General features: G+C 36.9%; 1 protein-coding gene across 4 annotated transcripts in view; it reads right to left on the reverse strand.

Moving 5' to 3' along the window:
• Positions 1-27,563, reverse strand: part of NPNT (nephronectin) — a 75,873-nt gene that overhangs the window by 44,509 nt on the left and 3,801 nt on the right. For 2 of the 4 annotated variants that reach the window (XM_038581978.1, XM_038581976.1), the window contains exon 3: positions 14,428-14,478. The exons of the other annotated variants lie outside the window; for them this stretch is intronic. In XM_038581978.1, the coding sequence (XP_038437906.1) occupies positions 14,428-14,478 (51 nt within the window). The remainder of the gene's footprint in view (positions 1-14,427; positions 14,479-27,563) is intronic. 4 annotated transcript variants of the gene reach the window in all.

Genomic DNA, 27,563 nt, shown 5'->3' on the forward strand with positions numbered 1-27,563 from the left:
CAATTGCCTTAACCCTTGCTATGGCCTCTCACAGGAAATAGGAAGTTCTATTTTACATTTATTATCTTCTATCAGCTGAGTTTGTCTTTCCTCAGGATTCCGAAATGCTATAAAACATCACTCAAAGCTTTTCAGTCTTTCATTCCTGCCAAGATACTAGTCAGAATTTATTCTGCTGATATACTGGTGATCCTCAGTTGAGGCTATCTTTGCCCTCTATGGAACATTTGACATAGAGACATTTTTGGTTGTCATACTGAGGAGAGGGTGCTTCTAGACTGGTATCTAGAAGATAGAATACAGGGATACTCTGAACATCCCATAATACTCAGCCCCCTCCAAAACAAATTATGTGGCCCAAAGTGTGATGGTGCCAGAATGAGAAACCTTGCTGTACACCAAACAGGTGCAGGGTGCTATGCCAGATATTAAAATTTAAGGAAATTCATTGTATAGCACTCTCACTAGTCTCAGAGAGCTTATAACGTAGATGAAGAGACAAAACAATCATTTTTCACGTAGGCAATATTTGTTTATGAGCAAAATGGGTAGCACATATGAAATTTGTGAAGAAATCATCACATAAGCATATTCACAGATTTGTAGAGAAAGCCTCAGAAGAGACTTGAGTTGGTTCTTAAAGTATGAGTAGACAGAGAAGGCAAAGACTCTCCAAGGTAAGAGGAGTTATACAGCAAAGCCGACTATCATTTACTCAGGGGGCACCAAGCCAGAGTCAAGCTAAAGAGATAGCTGAATGTCAGTGGGAAAATGAGATGTAAACAATCATAGGTGAGTGGGATCAAATGATGTTCTCTAAATTTCAGACTGAGGAATATATACTTCATCTACAGGACATGGGAAGTTTGTGAAGCTAATCATCATCATCAGGAGAATGATCAGATAAAAATAAAAATTCTGGGGATATTAACCTGGTGGTGATATGGGGAATGGACTAGAAAAAGTCTAGTTGGGGATGCCTGGGTAGCTCAGCGGTTAAGCGTCTGCCTTGGGCTCAGGGCATGATCCTAGAGTCCCAAGATTGAGTCCCACATCAGGCTCCCTGCATGGAGCCTGCTTCTCCCCCTGCCTGTATCTCTGCCTCTCTCTCTCTGTGTGTCTCTCACGAATAAAGAAAATCCTTAAAAAAAAAAAAAAAAAGAAAAGAAAAAGTCTAGTTGACATGAGAAAGGCACAATCTGTTTGTTACAGGAAAAGATAGGCTTCAATAAGCACAGAGTGAAGAGCAGACACATCTTGAAGACCAAGTGGAATGGAGGCCACAATGATCCTGAGTTCTAAAGGCCCTGAAACCTGTTACTTCCTGTATCAGCCAAGGCTGTTTCCATTCTGGGATATGCTTCTAGTTTTCCTCTCTCACCATTCTCAAACTTCATTTCCTTTAAAACTTGAACACTCCTGTAAAACTGATGTGCAAATTATTTCTGTTGTTTCTACATTTCCTCTCTTGACTCTCGCTGACCTTTTCTTCACCTGGCACCCCAGGGAGCTTATTCACCAACTAGACTTCAAGCCTTTCCTCCTTGTCACCCCAAATGGATCCTGTATCACTACTAATCCTTAGACAGTGCTGCTCAGGAAGTATTTAAAAGCTTGTAGGAAGAAGGGATGAACAAAGTGTTAAGATGTAGATGGTAGAGAAATGCACTTGAATAATTTTTTTAAAAAGATTTTTATTTATTTATTTATGAGATAGAGAGAGGCAGAGACACAGGCAGAGGGAGAAGCAGGCTCCATGCAGGGAGCCCGACATGGGACTCGATCCCGGGTTTCCAGGATCAGGCCCTGGGCTGAAGGCAGCACCAAACCGCTGAGCCACCCAGGGTTGCCTTGAATAATTCTTAAAATCTGATTTTAGACATGGCATGAAATTCAAAAGGAAGCAATTTTGTTCAGATCTGTGAGAAGAAAAGGACTATCTAGAAGGGCCTTCCAATACTATTCTTCAGCCAACTGCATACCAGTAGATGGCTTATATGTAGTTTTTAAAATAAGTCCCAGAAATAAACCATTCTTTATATAATTTCCAGGCCCCATAATGAAGAAATGCAAGTTAAAAATTTTTAATCTTAAAAAGATTTTCTGTAAATTTTAATGTTTGAATGAATCAATTATTACTGAGTCACCTAGAGTGTCATAATTCAAAAAAAAAAAAAACCCTCAAAATCAGTAAAAGTAAGTTGAGGTAATAATCCCCCAAAAACTAGATTTTGAAAATATCTCTAAAAACATGAAAAGGTAGTTTAGGAAGTACTACTTAAAAACATGAAAAAGTTTATTTAGAAGAGGACATGTTATAACATAAACTCTAGATGTGTAGGCTGTATTGCCTTTTGACCCCCTGGCCAGCCTGATGACCATTTATCATACTTTCAGGTGCTGTAGAGGAACAGAAGTTTTATTATCCCCCGCCCTTTCTTGTTGTTTGTTTTCAGTGAAGTGCCCTAATCTTGGGCACATCAAATGCACACATTCCATGAGGCCAAGACTGTTAATGTTTCTTACATGTTTAGGGTGTCAGTAATTTTCAGATGAACTGCTATTTGCATTTCTACCCAATAGACTACTCACTAAAGTAACCAATGACCTATATATCAGCCAACAGGTACTAGTGGAATAGGATACTCAAATTGCTGATATCACCAATTATTTTCTCTTACAGAAAGAAAACACTCGGAAAAACATTGCATAAAGGACTTTCTCCTATTATCTTGCTAGCATTAGGTCTGCAATGGAATTCAATAAGCATGTGTCGAACATTTGTTATATACATGTATTATACTAGACTAGTGTCAGGGAGGGGAGATGAGCGAGTCATTGAGGATATGAAAAATTAGCTGTGAAACTAGAATATATTGGCCAAAACTTACCAAGAACTCAGAGAAAGGGGATGAAAGAAGAGAGGGGGAGGGCAGGATGGTCATAATATATTATACTCACAACTATTACTGCAGGTCCTGGAAAGCACCCCACCTCCACCCCCTCCCAAAGAAAACTGTGATCTGAGCAACTCCCTAGAGGTTAAGTGGCTGAGACAGTTGGGATGGAAGACAAAGCCTTTCAGAACATGAGTGAAGTGTGGGGAAGGGAAGCGAAGTGTTCTCGGTGAGTGCCAAGTCTTGGCGCAGAGCTACACTGTCAAGTGCTTACAATAGCAGAGGAGCTCAAAAGAAAGCTTAGGGCAGATCATAAAAGGTACTGGTGGCAGAGATCGCTGGGTGCATACCAGGATCTATTTTCCCTTCTTTTTAAAACTAGAATGGCTTTCCATCTGCTCATTTTGGGAGTGAAGAATGAGTTAGCAATGGAAAACTACATTCCCTATCTTCCCTGGTAGATCTGGGTAGCCAAGTGACTAAATTCCGGCTGCTTGTACATAAACAGAATTTACTGGGTGGGGCTTTTGGAATGCTACTCCAAAAGGGGGCTGAGTAGTCATTGAAACTACAGTGGCCACTTTATGACCCTGAGGTGATCCAGAGAAGGAAGATGAGTACAGAGCAAAAACTCATAATATTAATCCTAATTACCATCCTAGCAATTTAGGGCACTATTCCTTGTGTCACTCTTTTTTTTTTTTTTAATTTTTATTTATTTATGATAGTCACAGAGAGAGAGAGAGAGAGAGAGAGAGAGAAAGGCAGAGACACAGGCAGAGGGAGAAGCAGGCTCCATGCACCGGGAGCTCGATGTGGGATTCGATCCCGGGTCTCCAGGATTGCACCCTGGGCCAAAGGCAGGCACCAAACCGCTGCGCCACCCAGGAATCCCCTGTGTCACTGTTTCTTGCAGCTAAATACAATTCCTAATTGACTGCCCTTAAACACAAAATTGTGGAATCTGACTTTATCTGTGTTTATTATCAAGCTCGCAAATGTTTTCTTTGGTACACAGGATAGAAATGTTATGAGTAGATACCGGTAAAGAAATACAACTTGTCAAATTTATTTTTATATCTATAATACCATATAATCACAGATGTAACTAAAGAATTTCATTTCTAAATCTAAAGAATTAGATTAAAAAATACGTATTCATCTTTAGATAGAGAAATATGATTCCAACTTCTGTTAAACTGGTCCTCCTTTTGGTAACTGTCTCCACTGTAACATGAGATTTCAGGAGCCAACACACACGAACCCTTACAACCTGCTATAGATGGCAGACCAGGAAGGGAAAAAAAAACAAATCAAGAGAGTAAATGGTCTACTTTTAGTGGTCCACTTTAGAGTGGTCTTCTAAAACATCAAAAACAGATGATACACTTGATTTGGAGGAAATAATGTGTCTCTTGGTGCTAAAGGTTAATCAGAAAAAGCAGCACTGATTCTCTGACCGTCACATGGATTGGAGACAAAAACTTTGGGCCATATTTGATGGCCCACTCTCTTCTTTTATCACAAATGGTTTAGCAGCTCAGTCAATAAAAGTCAAGTGACCAACAGATAGCCAACGAATAATAGATTTTACCCCCAAAATTGAACGCCAGAATTAAGCCCAAATGGGCAAATCACACTCAAAATTTACTCTCTAATATTCCCACAGTATAATCTCCAAAGCGTCCTTAAAATAACTTCTCTGTCATTTTTTGAACTAGAAAAAGAAATACATCTCAACTGGCAAGGCAGACATAACCCTTTCATGTCACATGCCCACATCTCTTCTGTGTGACTGCAATTTACAATTTTACTCTTGGAAATTTATCCTGATGTAACTGGGGTTCTGAGATTTGAACAGTTTTCTAATATTGCCAGGTAATGAGTTTTCAGATAAGTTAGGGGACAATTAAACTTCCCCATCAGTTCTATATAATATTTCTTATGTAAACTAATCACACAGAGAGTCAAGTGTCAACATTTGAAAAACTAAGGACATGCTGAGATGCCCAAGTAGGTGGTGGCTCTGGAGAGTGACAAGGGAAAAATCAACTCAACCTCAGGTGTTATTAGTAACTTGAGAAAGATCTTCTAATGAAAATAAGATTGTTTTTAGAGTCCTAAGAATCATTTGTAACTTTTGCCATCTACAACATGTTGCTTGTCAAATATGGCACCATTAAAAGAAGAACAAGGATCCTTGTCCTCCAGGGTATGTAATTTAGAAACAAAGGTGACACAGTATACAAGTATATAGGCAGGAGAATGAACGGATATGAATCTCTGAGATTTCTGAGAGCTCTCATTACCTCTAACAAGCTTCAGAGAACCCAGCTATGGAAAAACTCATTGTGAGGGGAATAGGAACCTCTGAGGAAGAATATCTTTTTCACAGAGCAATTGGCCTTGGAAGAGACACAATTACTGAAAACAGCAGGAAAGAGCTCAGTGCTGTACTCACGAGCCCTGAAGGAAGGGATGCAGAATTGTATAGGGCTCCACTGGAAAGGGCCTTGAGCTACCCCATGGTACAGGTACAACAAAATCCAGAGGAAAGATTCCTACAGACTAGACTTTAAGATCTTCAGAGGAAAATAACTCTGCAGCCTTCCCAGTATCCTGGTGTCCATTATCTTACTTTCAAATCTAAATTCCTTCTGTAGTAAAAACTCAAATAAAAGTGCCTCTCATTGTTACCATCATAAAATATTATGTACTAAATGCTCTCAGTGATACAGAACTCATTTGATAGGACTGTTTACATTCATTCTCACAATATCCACACAAGGCAGGAAAAAGACATTATCCTCAGGTTAGCAGCACAGAAGTGAAAGTACAGAAAGTGACTTGCTCAATTTCAGAAAAAAATTATTATCCTAGCTTCATGGTTAATCCACCAGTTCTTCTTGTGTTAAAAGGCCAAAAAACCTAGGATTTTGAGGTGTTTTGGAAGTGAGAGGAGAGGAAAAACCTCAAGCAGGAAAGGATGAGAGGGGCAGAGAAGGCCAAAGTGATTACAGGTGTAAAGGTATTTAAGTTGTATTTTTGGGAAAGAAAAGCTGCAAGTTAAGAATACAATCTATAACTTTAAAATTAAAGTATATTTGCCAGAATATTCAGACATAAAGTAATCTTCACTTCACTGCTTGTTCTGTGACAGATTCCAGAGTCTGAATCACTGATGAAGTGTATAACTACTTTCTCTTCTGAAGTACTGCTCCATCTATAATTTTTTTCTCTCTCACGTTTTATCCAATATTATTTTTTAGACCTTAATCATGAACTATAACCAAATATTAAGTCAATCAATCAAGTGATCATTTAGCGCATGAAGTTAAAATAACCAAGGGTTTCTGGTCTATATAATGTCATCTTCCAAGACCTAACAATAACTTTATTTTTGTCTTTGGGAACAAATAATTCGGGGATATTTAGTAATCACTCCTTTCATCACTCACTATTTAACTTTTAATTCTTGAAGTAGGTCAAAGAAAATAAGTGCCTGAATCTGCACCTTTGTATCACAAACCAACTTGTTTAACATAATTAAGCACTATCCCTTTCCACTTAAAAAATCTTCTAGGGGATCCCTGGGCAGCTCAGCAGTTTAGCCCCTGCCTTTGGCCCAGGGCATGATCCTAGAGTCCCGGGATCGAGTCCGGTGTTGGGCTCCCTGCATGGAGCCTGCTTCTCCCTGCCTGTCTCTGCCCCCCACCCCCCTCATGAATAAATAAATAAAATCTTAAAAAAAAAATTTCTTCTAAAGGATACCATCATTTTGAGGTTACTTGCAATTTTGATGTTTCTAATGTGACATAAGGGTGGAATTTAGATTAATGCCAAATGAAACTTTATGAACATGTAAGAAATTGTTACTGTTTATTTGGAAGTGTGAAGTCGGTTTTGTTTTTTAAGTAGGTTAACAGCAGCAACCAGCACACCTAGTCCCCAGATCTTTGCTTCTAAATACCATTCCACAATTAAAAGAATCAGGGCTGAGTTAGGTAAGCTGGAATATTTTGCTGTGACAAAAAGCAGAGACATATTCAAAGAATGATGGAAACATGTGAAAAGGACATAGGACTTTGCCTGGGGATGTTCCCACTAACCAAATATGAGATAATTTGAGCACCAAGAAAAATAAGGACAGTAATTGATAACAACAGTTAAGTAACAAAAGAATCCTAAGTCCAAAGTGATTCTACAAAAGAAGATAGAGCTCCTCTTTACAGAAGAATGCCGGCTAACATGTAGAAGGAATGACTGAATTTGAAAAACGCAAATTTATAATCACGACTGAAACAACTAATTTGAGCAAAAATTATCCACAGATGCCAAAACTTTCACTGGTTAGAAGTTTGTTGGGAAACAGAACAAACAGTTTCAGTGTATTATCCGACAGCTTACTAATTATAAAAAGAAGGTGCCTTTCAATGGAAAAATCTGAAGGACAGAACCTTAATCAAGTGATCAAAGTTAGCATCACCAAAAACAGAACTACATTATGTGCAATGGGATATATGTAATATATGATCACCTATGTAATATTCTTGCAAAAAGAGGGTTAACTTGAATCGACTGTGGAACATTCTACCAAGCAATTGATGTAGACTTTTTTAAAGATGTCATTGACAAGAAGCAAAAAAAAAAAAAAAAAAAAAGAAAGAAAGAAAAGAAAATGAAAATGAAAATGGCAGAATTGTTCTAAATCAAAGGAGACCAAAAAGGGATGCCAACTAGATGTACTAAGTGATCCCTGACTGGCTCTGGATGCAAAAGAAAAAAATTCATAAAAACCATTACTGGAATAATTGGGGAAATCTAAATATAAACTGTTTCTTACATGATATTATTATATCTGTGTTAAATTTCTTTTTTTTTTCAAATATTTTATTTATTCATTCATTCATGAGAAACACACACACACACACAGAGGCAGAGACACAGGCAGAGGGAGAAGCAGGCTCCATGCAGGGAGCCTGACCTGGGACTCGATCCCAAGTCTCCAGGATCATGCCCTGGGCTGAAGGTGGTGCTAAACCACTGAGCCACCTGGGCTGCCCTGTGTTAAATTTCTTAAGTATAATTATATTGTGGTTGATAGGTAAATGATCCTGTTCTCAGGAGATGCATGCTGAAATATTTAGGCATCAAGTGCCATTATGTCTCTAAGTTACTTTCAAATGATTCGGTCAAAGAGAGAGAGGAAAAAAATACACAATATGTTAACAGTTGTAGAAGATGAAGAGTACACAGGTGTTTGTTGTTCCTATACTTTCAATTTTTCTGTGGATTTGAAAATTTTCAAATACATAAATGGGAAAAATTTATATATATACCAGTAGAATAATATGCACATCTTGACAAATATTATTACTTAATTTCTGAACCATTGTTCAATGATCAGTACATTCTTGAGAAGGGTTTAAGAATGCAGGTGCTAGAGTTGGACCTGTGGCGTCCCAGCTCTACTTCTTAGGAAACATATGACCTATGTAGATTACCTAGCTTCTCTGCTCTAAAATGCATATCATAGGTTGGACCAGAGAAAGTAGCCAGAATTCCCATTTTTTACTAAAAAAACAATAAACCTACATGGTGCATATAGAACTTATCCACAGGGTTGTTGGGAGAGTCACCGAGAAAAAAACCAAATAAAGTGGTTAGGATAGTACCCATCTCATAGTAAGAGCCCAATAAAATGCTAGCTATAATGAGAATGATAAGGATGGCAAAGAGGAAAAGCTCCAGTGCGTAAGACACTGTATTAAGAACTGAGGAAATACAGATCAGTAAGATGCCAATTCCGCATCCTCAAGAGGGCAAGTCTAGTAAGGAGAGAAAGAAGTAAAGATGTCTTCATAACAGATGCATGTAAAGGATACAGAAGAGGTAATGATCAATTACATAGTTTAAAAGAGAAAAGGTTTTGGAAAGGAGCAAAAAGAAATTTACAAGACATTTGATTTTGTAATGTAAGAATTCTTCAGAATACAATGAAGCACATTAAAGTGTCTGTTTTTGTTAGAATTGTTGTTTCAACTATAATTTTGAGGTTTATTGAGTGATCATCACAAAAGGCAAGAAAAGTTTAATATAACTATTCTCACTTCTTTTAGCAATCAAAGTCACTAATACATAATGAGTTGAGCCATATATTTACTATTAAAAAGAATGGAATTACTTTTGTGACTATGCACAGACTTACAGGATATAAGGCATGTATCAGTTTGGCCTCCTGCTTTTTTTTTTTTTTTAGGAAAACATTAATTCATTAATTGTTCTAAATTTAGCTATGAAGAAGCTTAAACAGAAATTTAGCAACAACCAAGATGACCATTAATAAAAGATTGGCTAATTAAGTGATGGCACAAGGCCCAAAGGGCAGAAAACAGTCCTTCATAATGAAGGCAGTGTCAGCCTGGAAGGTCTTGTACTCAGAGCATCAGAAGTCTATCCATCACTGCAAACAATCAATGGGCAATCAATGCAATGCAGCAGATGCCACATCAGATGATAATGTGTTTCCAAGAATGTAAACTGGTTTCTTTTTGTAACCTTAATCAAGACTTAAGATCCACAAAATACAAAAACAGGTCCTAAGATAGGCAAATTAAATATATTCATTTTCCCAATTGTCCTCCCTGAAAGCCACATCAGGTTATTGACATTACATCCTGTTCATCTTTTTTTTCCCTATATACAGAAATGCCTGGTCCTTACATCTTCAAGAGTGTCCCGAGCTGAGCTTAACTGGACAAGGAACATTGGAAGCTACTGCACTGGACATAAAGATGCATAAAACACAGTCACCAGCTTCATGGAACTAACAAATTGGCAGAACAAAAGACAGATCCACAAATAACCGCAGTGTAGGACAGTGCGAGATAGGCTCCATGCAGATCCTACAACTGAATGCAGACCTTCCCCGCTACAGGAAGGAAGGCAGAGAAGGGAAGGCAGCATCTAAGCCAAGACTTGAGGCAGGGCTTGTTTTCAGTACGTTCAGTTAAGAAAGAACACAAACTTCAAAAATAAGTGTGGTCATTTATTCCTAACAATGATTCACTTTTAGTTGAATATTTGCTTAGAATTAATAGTCACAGTGGTATCACACAGAAAAACCCAACTGAAAGGGGAAAACAATTGTGCAGGGTGGTTTTCTCCCAGCCAAAATGGTAACCTGGAAAGGATTTATTTTCAAAAACTTAAAACGAGTAGGTAACATTTCAGCCGACATGTCACACATTATTTTACCTTTCCTACATTCTTCGTATGCCATTTAAAGTTGATCCTCTATGGGCAGAGAGCAATGATTATCGATGCTGACTGAAGAAGTGGGCAGAGGGGAAATAAGCTTTTCATAGGACAGTGGTGGAGAGATTATCAAATGAATCACAGCCTGGGCTCTGCTCAGATCTCGCCCGGGCTCCAGACCCTTAATCCACCCACATCCTCCACTGCAAAGTCTCACAAGCCCGTCAAATATACCACGTCCAATGTGGAACTCACCATTTGTACTTTCTTCAATGTTTTCTAGGTCTCTGCATAACACACCAGAAACTTGGGCATCATCCCTGATTCCATCTTCCTCATTTCCCACAACCATCATCAACACCACAAGCCACCATTTTACTGAATTAACATCGAGCTGATCACTGAGACAAATGCTCTGTGAGCATTTTCTCATTTTATCCTTATAAAAACCCAACGAGGTAGGGCTCTTAGCTATATTTTGCCAAAAAAAGCAGCTATTGTTCAGAAAGGTGCAGGACATTTCTCAAAAACATAGTTCACAGTGGCAGCAGCTGCCACACCAGTGGTGGCCGTCTACAAAGGGGCGCCCCACCGTCTTAATGCTGCATGCTTCTCCCTCCTTTTAAAAAAAAAAATTATTTATTTATTTATTTATTTATTTATTTATTTATTTATTTATTTATTTTTAAAGATTTTATTTATTTACTCATGAGAGACACAGAAAGAGAGGCAGAGACATGGGCAGAGGGAGAAGCAGGCCCCATGCAGAGAGCATGACATGGGACTCGATCCCAAGACTCCAGGATCACGCCCTGGGCCGAAGGCAGGTGCTAAACTGCAGAGCCACCCTGGGATCCCCTCTCCTTCCTTTTTTGAAAAAAAAAAAAAAGTATCTATCTTTTAAAAGTATCTATCCTTCTCTATGTTCTCACCACCACTAAAGATAAAGCCTGATCTCTCCCCAGGTTTATTGTAATGTCCTGGAATCCCAAGCCTCAAAAAGCTATTCTCTAAATTGTCAATCAGGAAAACATTCAGAAATTAGCCCCACATCATCAAATGCCTACAGGTCCCAGGCATTTGCCTTGAAGGGGTGAGCCCCAAGGCAAAATGGAGTACATGCTTCTTCCAAACGGGACAGCTGCTAAGCAACTCCAGCCTACCAATTCCTTGCAGCAATGCAGGACTACTGATTTTTCAACAAAGTCTGATATCCATGTTTCCTGCGAAATACTGTCAACTATTTCAGGCAATGTGAAAATACTCTGTGAGCGAAATGAAAGTCACCTGTTTGCTAGATCTGACCTATTAGCACAGCTTCCAACCTCTGAAATATCAATTCAATTATGTAATTTCCTTTTTAGCATCATGACAATGTTCCTCTGTAACTTTGGGACAAAGGCTAATTAAAGGTGACCTCAAAGGCCTTCCATGAGTCAGCCCTTTGCTACTTCACCCACTGAAATTCTTATCTGATGCCCTTCAAACATATACCCCAATGCCAGAGAAAGGTGCTTACATTTCCCAGAGTGTGCCCCCTCGCTCTGGCTTCTAAAGTTTCAATGCATTTTTCTGTCTGGCCAGGGTACCCTTCACTTGACTTCCTAATCCCTCAGGATTTAGTTGGGCCACCATTCCATTACTCCTGGGCTGGGATCCTGCACCCAAGATAGGCTTTTACAGTATCCTAGATCAAAACACACCTCCACCCAGTGTTGTCCTAATATGTGGGCCTTCAATACTGACAGTGAATAACATGGATGCCCAGAGCTTCATCTTATTGGGATGATATCTGCATGTGGTTATCTGTACTGCAGGGTTATCAAGCAGTACAGATAGCACTCAATATGTATCTGTTTGATGAATAAAATCAACTGAATACCACCAATTCCATAAAATCTTCCTTGATCCTCTCCAGTAAGAAGTGTCTCTTCCTCTGAACAACCTCAACTCTTTCTCCCTCTTTCCTACTTTAGAGTCCTGGAAGGAATAAGAGACAATCATCTTGCCCAATGAGCTCCTCACAAACAAGAGTCTGTGTTTTACTAATCTTTGTACCTCTCCCAGCACCTAACTTAGCTCCTTGCTTCTAGTAAGCTCTCAAATGTTTGTCAAATCATAGTAACTCTAAATGTGAATTCTATAATTCAATTCTAGTTCCCTCTGGTTCCTTTTCCTTTGGTTAGCTAACCAAAACCATACTCCACTCTGAGGTTTGCAAAATAGATATTATTAGAGAAGTAGAAAAGGAATGGTTCAGAAACACAGCTATTCAATGAAAGTTTTATTTTAGAAATGAATAATGCAAGGAATCTTTTACTTCCAATTGATTACTTTCAAAAGATGGGCATATAGGGGTGCCTGGGTGGTACAGTGGGGTAGGTGTCCAACTCTTGACTTCGGCTCAGGTAATGATGTCAGGGCCTTGGGATTGAGCTCTGAGTCGGGCTCCACGTTCAGTGCAGAGTCTGCTTGAGATTCTCTCTCTCCCCCTCTGCTCCTCCTACCCCACCCCTATGCTCTCTTTCTAAAATAAATAAATCTTTTGGGGGAAAAAAGATGGTGTATAAACAAATTATTAAAAAACATGCTATACTGTGGATTGGATGGACCCCAATCAAATAAGAGGGTGTTCAAAGTATTCTATTTATTGTTATATATTATTCTCTCTATGTAGTCTATATATTGGCCCCACACTATTTATTTATTTATTTATTCATGAGAGACAGAGAGAGAGGCAGAGACACAGGCAGAGGGAGAAGCAGGCTCCCTTCAGGGAGCCCGATGTGGGACTCGATCCCGGGACTCCAGGATCACGCCCTGGGCCGAAGGTGGCGCTAAACCGCTGAGCCACCCGGGGAACCCTTGACCCTCACACTAATAGCAAACATTTATCAAGAACTGTTCTGCATGAGTTACTCATGGCCAGCAATAATTTTGCAAAGTAGGGCTAAAGATTATGAAACTGTGGCTCAGGAAAAGTTAAACAAAACATGTAGTATCTTACAGTTGGTAAGTCACAGGACTAAGTCCTAATCCTAGATCTCTTGATGACAAAGCCCACATTCTACAGTTGACCCCTGAACAACATGTGGGTTAGGGGTGTCAATCCCTGTGCAGTCAAAAATCTATGTATAATTTTTGACTCCCCCCAAAACTTAACTACTAATAACCTATTGTTGACTGGAAGCCCTACCAATAACATAAACGGTGGATTAACACATATTTTATTCTGTATGTATTATATACTACATTTACACAATGAAGCAAGGTTAAGAAAATGTTATTAAGAAAATAAGGAAGAAAAATATATATTTATGGTACTTTACTCTATATTTTAGAAATCCATGCATAAGTGTACCCATGCAGTTCAAAACTCTATTGTTCAAGAGTCAAGTGTACTTTCTTTGGCACTGCCTCCTTAACCTCAGCCAAGCTCTGCTAGTTATTCCTACTGCTCTTATTAATTCTAAGACATACACTCTGATTTTTTTAAAGTCTTCCTGAACAAGGAAATTCCTTAACTTTTATTTCTAGTACTATCAAAATTTTTCCCCAAATGTTTTTGTTAAAATCCTTTCTTCTCTTAAAAACATCTTCTATGACATGTGATAATATCTTTCACCTATCAAAGTACATTGTCTTCTTGGCCCCAATTTCATTAAATAGAATTTCAAATCTTTCTCCAAAATTTTCCACTAAAGTGTCAAAAGGGTGATTTGTTAAGTGACACTATTCACTTCCAAAAATATTGCACACAAGGAACCTTTTAAGTACAAAAACAATATAACAGAAATACTCATAGATCCTATTATAACATTTTGTATATTTCATACAAATAAAAATATTTCTTACCTGAATTTTTCCATGGAGAATTAGTGAATATGAGATACAATTCCCTCAGGTTAATGATAGGCTGGTGTTAGTAATTTCATTTGGTGGACTTTTTAAAAATTTCCTTCTTTAAGTATTAAAAATATAAACTGTCCTTTAGGTTAGAATGGAGATCAATTTATTAGGTTCATAAGACAGGAGAAAGGAATTATAAACTGAAAGGGAAAAGTTTAATGTAATAACTGAAATAAAATTAACTGACATAATTATGAACAGAATAAGCAGATCTCTAAAAAATATAGTTTTCCCCGAAATAGGCAACTCAAAAACACAACTAATATTAAGTTTTATTGATAGCTTTGTAAAGTTATTATTTAGAAGTTATGCCTTTCAAGACATAGGTTAGCCAAAATTATTTCAAGAAATATGTTCATCTAACCTTTGAGCTGGCACCTTATCCTGGCTATTCTCTGCCTTAAGACGTAGAAAGCTGCAAAACAAATGTCCAAAAAAAGAAATTCCAGATCTTTTCTCTGTAAGGAGGCTGGACTTGGGTATTTAGCAACTTGTTACATTCCCGGAGACTTACACATATTCAACGCTCAGTGCTTTTCTGAAACAAAAAAAAAATCTAGGACATGTTTAAAATAGTAATATTTTAGTCACCATTTTGTCATTCAAAAACATTTTGTAACAAAAATATTAACCAATAATTGAAGTTGTGCTATTCTTTCATAGTCCAAATTCTAAATTAGAGTATTTCAGACCTCTTGTGGCACTGTACCTTCCAATCCAATTTTTCATTTTCAGAATATTAATTTTGGTTCCAAGAGACAGTATCCTTTTATTTAAATGAGTGTTGGACAAAATATCTGAAAAAAATTAAAACTTTTGATCAATTAGTAATGAAGGCTGGTAGTTTTTTAATTGGTAGATCTTTACTTACCTGTTTCTTACATACTTTGTATCCCCTTTTCTCTCCAACTCTGGGGAGGAAATATTAAGGTTTGTTTTTTCTTTCCTTCCACAGCATTTTCTTCTTGCATGGCTGCTTTGGTTGTCAATAGCAACAAGAATTACCGTGAAAGCTCAGCCATTTCACTTGAAGATACATAAATAACCCAGTTTAACGAAAGTAAATGGAAGAAACTTGAAACAATACTAATAATGGTTAGGGCTTGACCACCCTAGATGTCCTAGAGGTAAGGGAAGAGATGATTTATTACTTCTTGTGAATTACTACCTTCCCTCTTTAAAGCATAAAATATTCACTTTTACTTTTTATACTTGCATAAATTAAGATTAGGTGAATGGAGCCTTCTCTGGGGTAATAGCAGAAGAGAAATATTCCAAGACCAAATTGATTCAGTTAAAGTAATAATTTAACTATTGATCCAGAATGATTGTTCTGTATTTTTAAAGGCATACATATTGATATATATACACACATCATTATCTACTTGGTAGAAATGTTTTTCACGTTGGTTAAGTTCATAACAATTAGCATTTTGTATTTATTGTTGCTGATGTTGTTACTTTAAAAGAACTCACCATATCTTGATGTTGACACATTTCTTAAAATAGAATAATGAAATATATCAGGTACAATCTTAGCAAAAAGCTGAAAATAAATCAAAGCATAAATTGCAAATTACATTCTGGATCACATAATAAGGAAAATTGCTTAAGGTTATGGTAATGTATTAAAAGGGAAATATATAAAAGGATACCGTTTCTTTAAGACTCTTTAATTGCCAATTTTTAATAATCTAATTTATCAAGAAAAATATATTAAATGATTTTAAGTAAAGGTAAATAATAAAGAATAGCAAACATCATTATTTTCTAATGAGTTATATTAGTACTAAGCAGCCAAACAGTTCTGTATAGTTTATTTTTGTCTTATAATATCTTAAAGTTGGGTCACATTTCTCCTACTTAATATAAATCAGCCTTGACACACATAGATTTAGTATATTTTATGGTATCAATATGTATATCCATTTAATAAGATTTCTAGCATGAAATTTTAGCCCGAGTCTTCTATTTTTAAATTTGCATTTAAAACTATACAAAACTGCATTTTAAATCCAAGTAATGTTAAACCCAGAATAGATTATTTCCAGGAAGTTTCTGGGGCCTATTCTCTATTGATGCATAAGGAAATTTTCACAGGCAACCATCACCACAATTTTTGTGAAAGCTGCCAAAAATAAATGCCCTACATGTATTTTTTGTGGTATAAACCCCGCTGTGAGAATCATTAAAATAGGATTCATTAGTAGCAGGTAATATAGAAAAAATCTGTCCCATCTTATCCTGATAATCTGTTTCTCACAGCCACTGTAAAACAGCCATAGTAGTACATACATGCAATATTGAAGCAAAGCCACTCATAGTTTAGGAGTCTAGAACTCTGTTCTGAGACTTGCCCAAGAATCACTGCCTCAGTTCATCTGAATGCTGATACTATGCACTTTGCTGAGGGTTATCAGTGACATCAGCATGGTTAAAAATAATAAGCATTCTGATGATTTTATGAAATTGTGACTAATATAATCTATAGAAACTGAACTATTTGGAGATCAGTTAGTCTTTCTAGCCTGCAAAATACAGGCTTACAGATTTGAAGTCAATCCTGGGTTTTTGAAATTTAAAAAAATGAGGGATAAGAAAATCTTAAGGAACTGGGCCCAGCTATTATCCAAAGGTATGCCTATCTTCTAGTATACAATTTACTGTAAATTTAATTATAAACTGCCCAAATGTTAGACCAAGTATAACCTTTGAGAAGGAAATAATGAAATGTCCCAGACTAAGGAGACAGATAAAATTGCCACATGGCCCTGATAGGAGTCACACAGCCTCTTAAGAAAAGAGCACAGCATGACATATGCACATTTTCACAAGTGACAAATGTCAGGTACATGCATGAAAGGGAAAAGTCCTACCTGACACTGTCCTTCTATCGCTCAACTCTCATCTGTAGCTAGAAAAAGTAACTAAAAATTTCCCACACTCCAATCTTAAATTTTACACTGTACTTCTCACTGTCAAAAAAGTTCATATTAGCCTGGCAATCTCTGTTCATAGACAACTATCCAACACCGGACATTTAAGACACCAACATTCAGGACAACATATCCCATGAATAGCATCTTAAGTAATTTGGATGATCCCAACTTTCAAATCACTACTTATAAGTATGTATTCAAGCTACAGAATTCATCAGATTAGAGAACAGAACATTTAACATATCTACAAATCATTTCTTTATAGTTTTTCCCTAATCTCTCCAATAGTTTTAAAAAAAAAAGCACAACTCTGCCATAGTTGGGAAACGAAACTATATAAGAGAATACCTATTCGTGGCCATATATAGATACCAAGATATGATGAATCTTTTAATTCATCAATGATTTTAAAACTCAATCCAAAAATAAAAACAAAACTCAATCCAAGAGACAAAGGACTTTGAAACCACCATTATCTATGTGAAACACCATGAAATATTTATGTAATCATATGAACATGAAATAATTTATCCAGTAGAAAGAAACTATTACCACAGTAAGTGTATAATGATATAAAATCAACTCTAAATATACATGAATGTTAAAAAAAAATACAGCTAAGTCTGAGCTGCCATTTGTGTTTTTCTATTTGCTGTTTTCTGGCATGTGAACATTTGGCAGGTAATTACTGAGTACCTACATATTTTAACCCTGAAATAAAACAGAAGGTATCAAAGGCTTTAGAAAAATATTTTGGGTGGCAGGAAGCTTATATTTGGGTAGTCTATCTGTGGAATTAGTTTCTGTAAATGTTGCAACATATACCTTTGACCATTTAGAGATCTCTCCTAGAAATTGAGTTTGAGAACCCTAATGGATGAAAATAAGGTAAAAGATTTTTGAAAAGCAGCAATGCTTTTGTCAAAGAAGAATAAATTTGGAAATTCCAAATTGTTTCTTCCTTTGCGTACATTAGTACAAATTTAAACCATGATGACATATTTTGTAAAATTTCACCATAAATCACTAATATCTATGAAAGGCAACCCTAACCTTATGATCTGATGATGTTATAATAGGAAAACATGTCAGTTCCGGAGGATTTACATCATTAATCTACAGAATTTACATCATTAATCTACAAATGAAATGTTCAGTTTTAGAATTTAAGTGACTCTAGATTATCCACATGCAAATAACTGATGGCAAATCTTTAGTCTCAAACTGGCTCTCCCCTGACATCTGGTACATACCAAGGATGTCTCTCCAGTCTTTAGTTAAATGTATGGCAGAAAATGAGGGTTTCTAATAAAGTATAACTAGAAAAAAATGTTTTGTTTCCTCCAAAATCAAATACTATATCCTAAAGCTAAGAAACTATTTTGTCTATTCATATCTTTTCCCTTCCATAATAAAAATAACAAGTTCACTTAGACTAAGGGAAAACTACAATTGTTGAGAGAATCTATGAAAGAACATGGAGTGAACACATAGATATGTCACTATTTTACCACATATAACAGAACTTTATCCTATCTAGGCTTTAATGTATTTCTTTATGCTGGCTTTATTAGTAATTTTATTAGAAATTCTATTATGACCACAATTATCTCTTTAATTATGCACTACTATTAATTAAGTGATGAAATTAGAAAACTGAAAAGCTTTAGGGCATTAAAATGGAAAATTTCTTTAATTTGACATTATTTAACTGAACTCTATACTTTGTAACAAATCAATTTTTAGGAAATGGTTGTACATTTTGAAACTAATTTGCCCTGGCAGGTTCCCAAGGATGCACTGTCAATCACATTAGGGCTATGCTACTAGTATTTTTCTTCCGTTGTAGTAACTGATATCACTTCGAAATTTCTCAAGCCAAATTACTTTGGCTGCATTCTATGTTCTTTGAGAACTGATCATTTATTTGTTCCCATGAAAAAAAATATTGCTTGGCTCTAGCAATATAAATTCTTTAACTCCCTCCTAGGTTGATTGACAGAGGGTAACCATTCTTGGACAGGTTAGATTCTTGGTTGGTACTAATCTCTGAGGAAAGGTATTCAAAACCCCTTTCTCTGTCTGCTTCTCCCAAGGAAGTGCAGTACTTAGTGGACTGGTGCCCTCTCAAGACACACACTGAGCTATCTTTCTTTGAGAGAGATTCTCTGAATATAGAGTGTATCAGGGTTTTAGGTTCCATTGCCCCTGGGGCTTCAGGACTGCAGGACAATCAGTGGTTCCTCACACCCCAGTGAAAAGGAGTTAAAACTGAGTCTGTTTAGGAACATGAAGAGTACTTACCACAGACTCTGCTTTGAGTCTGTTCAGGTATAAGTGGCTTAAAGCAGCCCTTCATGAGACCCAGGGGAACTGGGATAACAATAAGGGTCATTTGAGCTCCTTTGCAGATCTCTATCTTTGGAGAAATGAGCACTGGTCAAGGAGTTTGTCTTTCCTGCGTTCACTGGCCCTATTTCATGTAACAGCTCGAGAAGGGTAAGTGATGCCTAGAAGCAAAGCTTGTGTCTCATCTCTTATCCCAAGCCATAATTTGCTTAGAAATGAATAAAACCATAGCAAAATGGTGATAAGCTTTTATACTGATATCCAATGACTACAAAAGTAATTCATATAAAATTGATATAAAAATTTTCCCACTGATTTATATGCAGAACTTCTTTATACTGGATCATAGGAGATATCTATCTACACTCCATTCACAATGTCTCTGGATACCAACTCTACCAACTGTTTACTGATCTTTAAAATACACAGGAAAGAAGGGAGGGAGGGAGGGAGGGAAGAGGGAGGGTATGGATTAGACTTTAATAATACAGCAAACTTCAAAATGTTGTTAGAGATCTAACTTAAAACTGTCTTTTCCAACCTGTAATTTTCCATAAAGCCCTAGAGAGTTCATGAATCACAGCTATTCTGGGCTGGATTGAGCCGAGATATTAGAAAGCTAAGTATGTAGAAAATGCTTCTTAAACTTTCCATGAACTGCACTTTTAGAGTAGGGGCTTGATCTTAGTTCAGAGCATCTTCTATGAGATAGCTTTGTAAAACCACCACCGGCTTCATGACAGAAATGTTGCTCTGTGTGGCCCCTTCCACTCTATCATTCACCCCCACTCTGAGAAGGACCACATGAAAGTCTTCTTCTAGAACTACATGAGGGAAAAGCCATAATTTCCCCTAAATAACTGGTCTTGTTTCCCCTAACAAATATCATGAATTATATGAGCAATAACACTTTTCTTTTTCCTTCAGCTACCAGAAGCTAACACCCAAATTATAAGGCACGTTTAAGATCCTACGCTTTACATATATCTACATGTTAAGAACTCTCCTCCCGACATCTTCCCTTTTATTCTACCCTTTTTTTTCTCCCCCAGCCCTGGTTATTTCTGTTTTCCTATTTTATTGCATGCATTCCTAGAAGTCACTTCATATACTTCCCCAAACACCAAACAAGGTAGACCACAAACATAGAAATGAAGAAACCAATTCTATTTATCTTTTAAACTTCTCTTCTAAGGAATCAAAAATAAAAAGTGGCTGAATAGGAGGTTTCCACTATGTAATATCTATGATTTAAACTCCTTTAAGTTATATATTTTATAGAAGATAATTTATAAAAATAAAGAGTTCTTCCATTACTGTACTTACATAAATATAAGATGTCCCTAACTCTCCCATATCTAAATGTATTTAACAGTGATGATAAATATTCAAAGATATTTGACTGTGGCACATTTCATAAAACCAAAATATTGAAAATCACCTAAATGTGCATAAACAGGGATTTTTAAGTTAGGTATATCCACATAATGATATACTATACAGCCACTTAAAAGAATGAGTCAAGTTTACATAAACTAATAAGGACTGGTTTCCAAAATGTAATATATGAAAAAGGAAGATACAGAGTAGTTCTTATTTTATGCTATCAATTTATAAACAAGAATGATTTTGCAAAATGCTTACAAATCTCTGCAAAGATCAATAGGAAACAGTTCCTGGGGATTGGAACTAGGTGTCATGAAAACAGGGAAGTTAGACTTACCTTCACTACCTTCTCTCGCTCTTCAAGTCTTTCAATTTTTCATTTAGGCATCCACTTATTTGTTTTAAATGAAATGATTTTAATATACAGTTAAGACAAAGATTAGAATAATGGAAAAGTTATGCCCTCTACGGTTTTAAAGTCACTTTTTAAAAGTATTTTGACACAATATTTTAGTATTTTCTGAAAATCTTTTTATCATGACATGTCTCCCAAAAAACTTTATTCAGAAATCAAAATTCTACATAATCCTAATAATAAAAAAGAAAATCCTCTATACATAGTGATAAAAATTATGACTGACCTATAAATAAAAGATCAATGAATTAAGCAACTCCTAGACAATGAGTAAATCTTTCTTACAAGTAAAAACGACCTTACATCCATAAAAAATACACAACTGATAATAGGCAGGATGCCTGGCAGAAATCCTGGCAAATGGACAAACCGCATTCCATCCTCCTAATATCAGCCAGTTACCTCTGGTCCAAGAGGAAACAGATGAAAAAGTGGGTCAAAGGTCCATTGACCTACCAGAAGGGGTTGTGGGGGAAGAGTAGGGATCAGAGTATCCTAGAATTAAGCAACAGTTCAGATCTGGGTGTGGAATTGGCAGACCTTGACATCAGCACTGCAATCCAGTATTTTCCATTACTACTTACTACCAAGTAAAAAACCATTCGCCATTTGATCAAAACTACAAACGTATTAGCCATTTGACCACACATAAAAAGTTATCTTGCAGAAATACTAGATTTTCCAGGTTATTTTAGAATTGTTTGTATTAGTAAAGGATCATAATGAACATAAATGTCCATCAGTAAGAAGTTAATTAATAAATTATAGTATAGCCATGCAATGGAATACTATAACAAAAATGCCCATCAATAAGAAGCTAATTAATAAATTACAGTATAGCCATGCAATGGAATACTACAAATCCATAAGAAAAAGTAAGCAGGCTCTTCATGTACTGATAATAAAGCTTTCCAAGATACATTGTTAAAGAAAAGAAGTAAGGTACAGAACAATGTATACACTATGCCTTTCATTTGTATAAAAGAGATGGGGGTAGAGAAGACCTAGAAATTTGCCCATTAGTATGTAAAATCTTCCTGAAAGGTACACAGAAAGCTGATAATATTCATTGCTCTGAGGAGGATTATTTGAATAAATGCATTTTCTCTTACAAAGTAAATATTTTAAAAAGATTGATGGGAAAAAATTTTAAACCTGCATCAAATTGTTGGGGAAGGGGTGAAAATATCTGTGCGGTGGGAAGGAGGTGGGAGTAATGAGGATTAGGCCATCAGAACCCTCCTCTCATTCCCTTTCATCTCCCACATGAAGACCCAACCCCCGTGATGAATATCTTCCATTACTCACTGGGGGATGCTGCATGGAATCACTCAACATCACTGGACTATCACTTAAAAGCATGCAGTTGAATTCAATAGACTCAAAATGCATATAACATGAATTCTACAGATAAAAAGTACCCTTCAAAAATGCTATTACACTTGCTCTAACAGGGAGTAAGGGAGGAAAAACATACTGTTTTTCAAAGCTTATTTGAAAGTTTTCAGATAGAAAAACAGAGCTGTCTCTGGGCCAGAAGTGCCTCCATGGGACCAGTGTGTACAGGCAGGTGCACTCTGCAGCAGCACATCCCTGCAGCCAGTATCTGAAGGTCTATATAGCAGCTGACCTTGCAGTGACTAGAGCGTTTCCCTTTAAGTGACCTGACCTCCCAGCTTGGGAAGTACTAACATTTCTAATCCATAAAGGTTAAAACCTTCCCAGATTAACTTTATGAGGGGATTATAGAAAATCAGTAAATCTTAAAACTATTATATGAAGATCAGTTCTAAGGGGAGAAAAGAATAAAGAACCAAGTACTTTCTGTGAAACTTAACTTTCAAGACTACATATCCTCAAACACTACCTGTTTGAAAAGGTCAAACTTCTTCAGATACTGATTTTAGTTTGGAATCTGCATTCCAAGACCACTTGAAGTTACCCAAAGTACACAGTGTTCTTAAATAACCTTTTCACGGAAAGTGGTAGTTGAAGAATCTTTTTTTTAATGTTTTTATTTATTCATAAGAGAGAGAGAGAGAGAAGCAGAGACATAGGCAGAGGGAGAAGCAGGCTCCCTGCAGGGAGCCAATGTGGGACTTGATCTCAGGACCCCAGGATCACACCCTGAGCCCAAGGCAGACACTCAACTGCTGAGCCACCCAGGAGTCCCAGTAGTTGAAGAGTCTTAATCAAAAACTACACTTCCTGAGGACTTGGAGATGCAGGATTAGTGCTAAAAGTAGTTATGGGATTGTCTACTGCTTTGCTTTTATTCTTACCAAAAACAAACAAAAAAAAAACAGAACCAGAATCTGCATTCCAACCCCCCAAAACAGAGAAGGAAGCTAACAACATTAAGACAGTGAAGTGGGCTCAGCTCCATCAAGGTGGCCCCAAAATCTGAGGGCCACCTTCAACATGGCTCTGGGCCGAAAAGCCCACCTGAGACTCCCAGGTGTTCTTGGGGTAGGTGTGACAATGAGTATAAAGAAGGTTTAATTATAAAATGCTAATGCACATTAAATGGAGATCACCATTGCTGTTGGCTAAAAACAGGAAGGCATTTACTAGGAATAACTTTTCTGTGGGGGAACACTATATGTGGTCTTCAAAGCCAATTCCAGTATTTCTCATTTATTCTTGATAATTTTAAACACAAGTGTTTGGGGCACCTGAGTGGCTCAGGGGTTGAGCATTTGCCTTTTGCTCACATCATGATCCCAGGTCTGGAATGGAGTCTCCCATCAGACTCTGTGGGAGCCTGCTTCTCCCTCTGCCTATGTCTCTGCCTCCCTCTGTGTCTCTCATTAATGAATAAATAAAATCTTTTTTAAAAACTTAAAAAATAAAGACAAGTGTTCAAAATCTAAATAATCAAAGAAAGGTGTAAACTACATAATTTTGTGACTAGGGACAAGAAACCAGTATAGGGAGCAAAATTTAGTAAGTTATGTTCCATGTTGAAGATTAAGTTTCTAAACCCAGATAAAAGTAATGAGTGAAACATGAAATTTAAATGTTTTGTTTACAAAATCAAAATCTCTACTTAAACTAATAACCTTTTCATTTGAAATACAGAAATTTAAGAATTTGCTCTTCAATTTTCAAGGGTCCACAATCCTGAGCCAGTAATATATATTATCCAGCAAAATTATTTAGCAACTCCAAGATAGTTTCAGAATACATTTCTCCATTCCTCTGTTGCACTAACCTATACATTTATTTAATGCTGATAAGAATTTAAAAGTCTCACTTTCCATGACAATCGTACAGTTGTAGCCTTTAACTTCAGGGAGGAGGAAATGAGGTTTAGAACTAATAAAGCAAAGTCAAACTCTAGGTTTTACGTCTTTCCAAAATTTTCAGAAAAATATATCAGAACATCTGCATTTGCCTGGTTTTAAGGAAAAATGATACAAAACCACTCTAATTCACATAATTTCCTTCAGAAACCACAAATTGCTCAGTGACAGCCAAAGAACTCAGAAACTAAATAGCTTTGTTGAAACCTGGAACTTGTTGTATTTTGAATTTTTCTTCACACCTCTAAAAAGTGCTTTCAATGGAAACACTACTGTCATAGCCACATATATAGCCAAATCTGTAAGTAAATAGAAAAACAACCATACAGACATATAATATTTAGATCCTCTATACTCTTTCTACATCAAGGAAGCTCTTTAAATAGCTAACCAGGTATAAAAGTCAGTGACACTCACAGGTCCCAAACTATCTAATGCTTTCAGTTAAGAGCTGGTTCCACACAGCCTACTCATTTTTTTTAATAAAATACACAAATCCTGATAATTCTTTTTTACAGAGACCTCCACTTGGTAGGAGAAATTGTTAAAATCATTAAAGTGAAATGTACCATTAATATGATGGAAAAGTGAAGGAACAGAATAATTACAGAATAAGAAACAAGTATTTTGTGACAATCAGAGTAATTAAGGTGCTGTGATTCAGAAAATTTCACTTTACCATAAAGAGCCACATTTAAAGATAAAGCCCCAGACAATCAGAAAATCAAGTTCTGAATTCTCAATATGGAGAGATCCGTTTATGGATCAAGAATGGAGGTGGGGGGGAATAGGTTAAACAGGTGATGGGGATTAAGGACACTAGTGATGAGCACCAGGTGATGTACCTAAGTGTTGAAGCACCATACTGTACACCTGGAACTAATATTATATTGTATGTTAATTAATGGGAATCTAAATAAAAACTTTAAAAAAGAATATAAAACAAAGAATCAAAGGATAGAAAAAAAAGCAAGGGGATGACCTCTAAAATAACTATGAAAACACAAGCTGCCTGTTTCTGGAGTAGGTCTTGCTTTCTGCAGCTGGGCAGGAACGTTGGGATAGAATGTCAGGTGGCATGGGCAGGAAGCAGAAGAGCGCTCCTAGGCCTGTCTGGGTAGCATCCTTCCTTCCTCCGTCCCTGAGGGAAAGATAAGCCCAGCTGAAAGTGGCTTTGTGGTAAGACACTGTGACCAGGAGCGGAGGCTGAGCAATACTAGGTCCCTGCAGACTAAACTGGCCTCTCCAGACAAGACCATGTAAAGGGGAGTAGCAAGTGAACATGAAACACAGAATGTTCTACATAAACGTATCTATTTGACTCACAGGAAGAGAGTCAAAAGGTCTCACGTATGGTCAACCAAATGGATTAAACGCCAAAGGGTCACTGCACTGGGCCACGAGGTATGGTAAAAAATATGATGAGGGCATGGCCTCCCCCACTTACACATCTTCTAAGGAATACATTGGGAGGTTCTGTGTCTAGGTGGGAATAGTTTCCTTTTGCTTTGCTGTGCTAATTGGAAGGAAAATTCTTAAGCGAATCATTCAGAAAAACAAGAAGCAGGGGACTTTTGCGAAGGAAAAGAGGATGCTCTTCATGGGTAAGAACTCTGAAATTATCTGCCTTTTATCAGAAAGGCAAAAACAATTTTCACATTAAATTTCCCAGAAGCTCTTTGGAATTTTTATAGGTAGTCCATTGCCAGCTCTAAGTGTTAATGAATAGCAGGGCATTTTTCCTTGACAAAAGTTTCAATTTCATAAAAGCTTCCTTTAAAAATTAATCAGTTCTCTTTGGGTCCCAGCAAGCCTCTCTTTCACGTTGTTCTCATTTTGACCTGACCTCTCACCCCTACATTCCTCTACCTGTTTATAGCAAAACAAAGACAGGTGACCTCTGAGCTGACAAGAGACATTTGGACCATCTGAGATTATGAAAAAACAAAACACACACAAGGAAACATCCATCTTTGATCATTTTTACAACTTTGCCATCTACAACATTAATGGTAAAGATCCACCTGGCTCTTTTTAAAGGCATTTTATTTTATTGTGATATGGAGAACATTAGAACCATTGTTTTTATTTTGGGCAGCAAAATGCAAAACTACATTTATCATGCCTAGAAAACAAAAAATCTGATAGCCTGGGTATGTCCCATCCCATTACACTATTTCAAAAGCAGTATTCCCTTATATTTCTTTTTTGCCCCCCTTATATTTCTTTACTTCCATCAAACACATAATAGTATTTACTCTGCCAGGAACTGTATTAAGTGCTTTACGAATAACTCATTTACACCTCATTCACGGTCTTATGAGGTATTGTACTATTTATATCCATTTTAGAGATGAGGGGGAAAAAAGCACATGGAAGCTGAATGACTTGCTCAAGATCACACAGCTAATAAGAGGTGGAAATGAAATTTAAACCCAGGTGGTCTAGCTAGAGTCCATGTGCCTCTCCATTATGTTGCCTCTCAAACTTTCACCAAATCTAAGTTAACATAAACTGTGATTTGTACAAGATCATCTTATATGTTTTCATAACATTACCATTCCAATAACTGACTTGTCATTCTTACAGCTTCCTCAGATTCTCAAGGAATACAAAGAAAGAAAAAGGAAAATACTATCAAATGCTATACTTCTCCACTTTACATTCTGTTAGCAGCAAGATGAAAGTACAAAAAAACAATAAAATGGTGTCTCGTATCTGCTGGGAGAGCTACTTTGCTAGGAACTTACTTGGATGCTTAAATTCAGTAATGTCACTGTAACTCTGCAAGGTCTTTTACACTCGTTCACATTTATAATCACCAAGCTGGTGTATACCGGAGAAAATTTAATGGCATGTAAAAAGAACAGCTCTGAGAGGTTCTTTCTGGGGAACTCCACAGTTGATGAACCTCTCAGAGACAGAGGAGTTTTCTCCTTGGAATTCTTTCAGCACATCTGGCAGCGTGCATATATCCTCCTCCACCCTCTGCCTCTGGAGAAGGTGTGTTCCACTGTGCCCGGGGCACTGTGCCAGAACAGTTCTGTCCCAGGTAGGGCTTGGGTGCTGTGCGCACCCCAAAGCACTTCAACGTGCATTCTGGGAG

The sequence above is a fragment of the Canis lupus genome, chromosome 32, assembly GCF_011100685.1.
Source record: "Canis lupus familiaris isolate Mischka breed German Shepherd chromosome 32, alternate assembly UU_Cfam_GSD_1.0, whole genome shotgun sequence".
NCBI classification, from domain to species: Eukaryota; Metazoa; Chordata; class Mammalia; order Carnivora; family Canidae; genus Canis; species Canis lupus.